Source organism: Mesitornis unicolor, unplaced genomic scaffold (genome assembly GCF_000695765.1).
Source record: "Mesitornis unicolor isolate BGI_N332 unplaced genomic scaffold, ASM69576v1 scaffold22806, whole genome shotgun sequence".
Classification (NCBI taxonomy): domain Eukaryota; kingdom Metazoa; phylum Chordata; class Aves; order Mesitornithiformes; family Mesitornithidae; genus Mesitornis; species Mesitornis unicolor.
The window spans coordinates 39,934-45,034 of record NW_010193268.1 but is presented as its reverse complement, the minus strand read 5'-3'; the positions used below and the strand labels follow the sequence as shown (position 1 = coordinate 45,034).

General features: G+C 36.2%; 1 protein-coding gene across 1 annotated transcript in view; it reads right to left on the bottom strand.

Moving 5' to 3' along the window:
* Nucleotides 1-3,646: 3,646 nt before the first annotated feature.
* SCAF8 (SR-related CTD-associated factor 8) overlaps nucleotides 3,647-5,101 on the bottom strand; it is a 33,039-nt gene continuing 31,584 nt past the window's right edge. Inside the window, 1 exon segment of the mRNA XM_010187403.1 lies at nucleotides 3,647-5,101. This exon segment is cut by the window's right edge and continues 15 nt beyond it. Coding sequence (XP_010185705.1) covers nucleotides 4,307-5,101 — 795 coding nt within the window. The 3' untranslated portion in view covers nucleotides 3,647-4,306.

Genomic DNA, 5,101 nt, shown 5'->3' with positions numbered 1-5,101 from the left:
CAAGACTGGTTACAATTAAGAAAGGCTTGCAATGTTTCTGCTGATGCAAATGAATACAGTAAAGCACCATGGCTGAAGTATGCTTTTGCCATTCTTGTTCAAACAGCTTCAAATAAAAAAAAAAAAATACCCTGCCTTTGTTCCTTTTAAATCAGTCTCTCATCTACACAAGTAGATGGCTTCACCGGACACACTTACATGTGAAAGCTCAGTACCTGAAAGAAAAATGTGACTAATGTAAAATTCAAAGAATCAGCAGTATGCGGTATCTGCCAATAGAGAAAGGAAGATCCTTTCATTGTCTGAATTAACAATAACAAAAAATCGTGTCCTTATTACTCTTGATGACTCCTAATATTCTGGTTTTAAAACTGTATCAATTCAGCACCCATTATCAAGAGAGGAAAAAAAAGTCACTGTTATTATGTTATTTTAAAATACTTCACTGAAATTTGGGATGCAGGTTTACCAGTTTCAGATCAAATGACTCAAAGATTTGAGTTAGGGCAACATGAAGCAAGAAAATGAATACTTTACGTGTTGACCAGCATAACAAATCCTTGTATGTGTTCAAAAGTGCTAATGCAGTATTTTGAGAGAATTCTGCAATAAACTGGCTTAATTTATAAATACCTTCTCCAGTTTGTTTGATAATTTTCCAACTGTGCTTGAGTAATGCCTTTGCATGCCACACTACCTGCTTGACTACAGTAATCCTATCTTACCTTATTCAGAGTAAGAGTACCTTAACTTCATAAATAAAGCCATTTAAATCACTAAAATGGCTTGAAGAATGGTACGGTACACTACCCTACTGAACTAGAGGAATCTAACAGGATCTATTCGCTTGAGTTTGTAGTAACAACACGAAGCACTACATTTAAAAATGAAAGTGTACCAGTATTTCATAGAAAGAGGCTTCAGCAAAGACATCATGTCCTTATAGCAAATGAAGGCTACGTTTCATCTTTGCAATCTTTATGGACATAGCATTCTGCTCAAATACAGTACAGTGAAAGATCAGAATCACAGGCTGTTTAAAAAGGTAATAAATACATCAAACAACATTAGTAATAATGCATAAGGTTTTCAAGTAAATGTGCATGCCTAATATATTGTGTTGCCTGCAAAGCTACCTGATTTTTTTTGTTCCAATGCGTACATTACTAATGTAAAAACTACATCAGCTTCTTCAGTTGCTAGAATCGGCACCCTTCATCACTAGAGCAAGCTTTAAACTGGCATAAGCCTGAAGTGCTTCCCAAAGGCCTGGCCCTCATCTTCTTTCTGTCCCATTCTCACTCATGCCTTTGCATCAGCAAAAATTACACGTCACTGCTGTGAACCACGTCAAAGAACTGGTCTGGATCTCAGGACAGCTCCTTTCAGTGCACACATTGGATTATGAGGATTTAATCTACAGCGAGAAAGGAAAGTCTTTACTCAAACTCTGAAAGATTTAAAAATTCCTACTGGCAAGATAAAAAAACCATACTGTTTTTAAAGTATTGAAAGTTATTAAGTCTCTTCTTAATTTCTGAACACGGCTATTTTGGTAATATTTGTCTGCATGCTACATTAATAAAATAAGAAATGGAACAGTTCTAGCTGTGAACATGATGCAACTTGAAGGTTGTGCAACAAACTTTTATTCTAAAAAAAAAGTTGTTAGAAATTGATGGTATAACACATATGTACAGTAGCCAATTTATTAATGCTTGAAAGATATTAACAAAGATGAAAAATCATTAAATAATACAATGTTTTATACCACTACCAACCAATTGCTTAACATATTTCATCTGGTAATTTACCTAAGCCATTATTCTATGAGCAATTTATCACACTGTCAGTCCCAGTTTAGAAAAACAGATTAACTTTCAGTTTTAGAGAGGCTTTCAACAAAGTATTTGAGAAGCAAAGCTACTGCCAATATGTGTTTGATTATGAGTATTTATGTGGTCTATGACTGAAGCCTTTTCAAACTGCACATAGGAAAACAAAATCAAGAAAATCCCTTAAGTTCATAAAGTATCCTTAGAGCTACTCCATGCGATTGGACTTCCACAAAACCATATCCGCCCAACTAGAATACTACTAGTAGGTGGTGCAGCAGCATCAGTTGTGTTCTTTGAGCCAGTCTGCCCATGAAGGTACTTTTACCTTAAACATTGTTCATCTCAACTCCCAAGACACGTTCTGGTAATAAACACATCAGCAAGGTCTATTACAAAGCAATAGTTATTTAATGCATACCTCACTACATCCTAATAACTACTATTTGCACAGTAGATAAAGATTCATTCATTCAAGTCCACTCTTTCAAAGGGCTACCTTCATTAAGCTGACACTTTGTTTACTATCCAGAATAAAAGTCCCCATAATTGAAAGGCTGAACCTTGATACAGCATGAAAAAATACCTCACGTCCCAGAGGGAAAGGGCAACACACACGTGTAACTTGCGTCTACGTTCAAAGGCACGCTTATGCTTTACACTCATATGACATTCACATACTTTAATCCCTTTGGGGGAAGCAGAAGGCAAATTAAAACTTGCATGTTACTGCTTTAATGTTAAAGATCAAATTTCTAATCTGAGCTCAAAATGTTTCTTCTACCGAAGGGGCATTCATGCAACAGAAACCTATTATGCAAGAGAAAAACAGCTTTCTCAAAACTGAGGGAAAAGATGCTTTCAGACACAGAATTTTAACAAAAGTTATGGTGAAAGAAGTTGGTGAAAAGCACTTGAGTGGAACAAACTGAAAATCTGACATTACCCTATAGCCAAATTTTTCACCACCAATTTAAAGGATACACAAGCAGCAGTAGGTAAAACAAGAGAGAACAGCACTGCTAATTTACCTAAGCAGCCAATTCATCTCAGCAATTTAACAAGAGGTTCTAGTTCAATATTAAGCCATCAAAACACAAAGCTCCCCTTATTTCTGTTAAAAACATGTAGAGTTTTTTAGACCAACAACAGCTTTTTACTTTTCGTGCAACATTTCTGGACTTTGAGTCACTAAAACCAAATAACCACAAAGTACTTGAATACGACCGCTATCTATCCAGAATACTAGATATATTACAAAATAAAGACAATGCAAATATTTGCTTCGGTTTTGGCTTCATGCATATTTGCATTTTAAAAAGTAAGCTAAAATCCTACTGTATATTCTTACAGTATATCATGTTCCACCTTCTAGAAGTAGTAAGAACATCGTAATAATGAGCATGAGAAGGTAAACAAAGGCTTGACAATATTGCAGGGAAATAAGTTTTGATCTTACTACCTAAAGAAGGTGAAAGGCAACTTTTACAACCTAGTTTCATTTCAGTTTTATTGAACTGTCTACAATATTCTGTGAGTGTGTGCACATACACAGGCACTCACAGAAAAAGTGGTATCTACAAACAGTTTACACAAATATTTACATACATATGTTATTTACATGAACTAACATGACTGCATGACTTTTGATGTAAAAACCATACGCTTCTTCAACATATAACTGTTGCATTGGTCTTACAAAAGTAATATAAACCTTTTGCAACAACTAGCTATGGACATATCATGGCTTCCAAGTTTTTAGAGCTTGCAGATTTTTAAAAAAAAATACAATACCTAGAACACTGTTATCAAACAAATATGCTTTATTGGCATCTAAAAACAAAATGCACCCAACATTAAAATGTACTTTTTCATTTTTTAAACCCACTGCAGTACGAGGAACAAATCACAAACACTTACTTTAGAGAAAACAGAGACTATAGTGTAGATTTTACAAAATCACTTTTAATCTCTGTGTTATGCTCCTTAAATAACATGGGCCATTTCTTTTTCTGCCAAATTGTAGGAACATAAAATATCACAGCTTTGTCTATACTTTAAAATTCTGCAGCAGCCTAAAAACACGGACAAGATACACCAGCACCTGTTTTCAAGTATAACAATTTTTGAAAGCCAACCTAAGGGTAGTATCTAAAAAATTCCATTTTCTTCCATAGGAAGTCTTTGTTTGACAAGCTGTTGTTTTATCTTTGTGAAATTAAAAGCAAGTGGGGGCAAGTTTATGCTTTACCAGAGAAATAAAAAAAAAAATAGTTTACCTACCATGTTCAAATTAAGAACAGTGTTCTATACAAGTCAGTTGTACAGTTATTTAAGTGAAAGATGAACATGAACATCAGATTAACTTAATTCTGGCAGACAAAAGTGAACTGCTACGGTCCAGTCAGCATTTATCTATTTCAGAGAGATGACAACTTTACAAAAGGTATCTTTTACCTACTGAGTGATGATTATGTCCCCTCAGTTTCTGTGCTTTCTACCACTGGTTCACTTTCTATATCAGCTTCTGTGTCACTCTTCTCTTTGTTTATCTCGACGGAAGATGTCAGTTTTTCATAAAGTTCTGGATCGTCCTGCACTTGTGCAGTTGGTGGCTGACTTTCTGTCTCTGTATTTTCACCATTTACCTGGGGCATATTATCAGCTTTGCGTTGGGAAGTGGCCCCATCAAAATATTCAAAAACCCGTGGATGTGGAGGTGGGATCCAGTTGTTTGACATTCTGTCTCTTCCAAACCTGTTCCCATTAATTTCTCTGCAAAAATTAAAATCTCTGTCATCCCTATCCCTCTGCCTCTCCCAGGGTCTTCTGCGGTCATCAAAATCTCTGTGAGCATCTTGTTCAAATCCTCTATTCCAATTGGGACCACTTCTACTATCAAACCTATAGTTTACAGGCCGAAACCTCTCCCTGTCTTCATGGAAGCCTTTAGGGCCACCATAAATAGGGAAGGCATGGTGCTCCCTTTCATCATAATCTCCTCTTTGTCCCCAGTGCTTGTCTGAATTGAAACCAAAATGCTCTCTTCGACCAAGGTTATCTATACCTGGTCTTCCAAAATTTTCTCTCATGTCGACATGTGGTCTCACAAAGTGTTCTCTTCCATCTACTGGAGGCCTTCCCACACCCTCTCTTGGATCAACTGGTGGTCGTCCAACAGAATCTCTGACATCCACTGGAGACGGTCTGTTAAGATTATCTCGGTTTTCCACTGGAGGAAAGCGATAATCTCTGTCTCCTTCCTG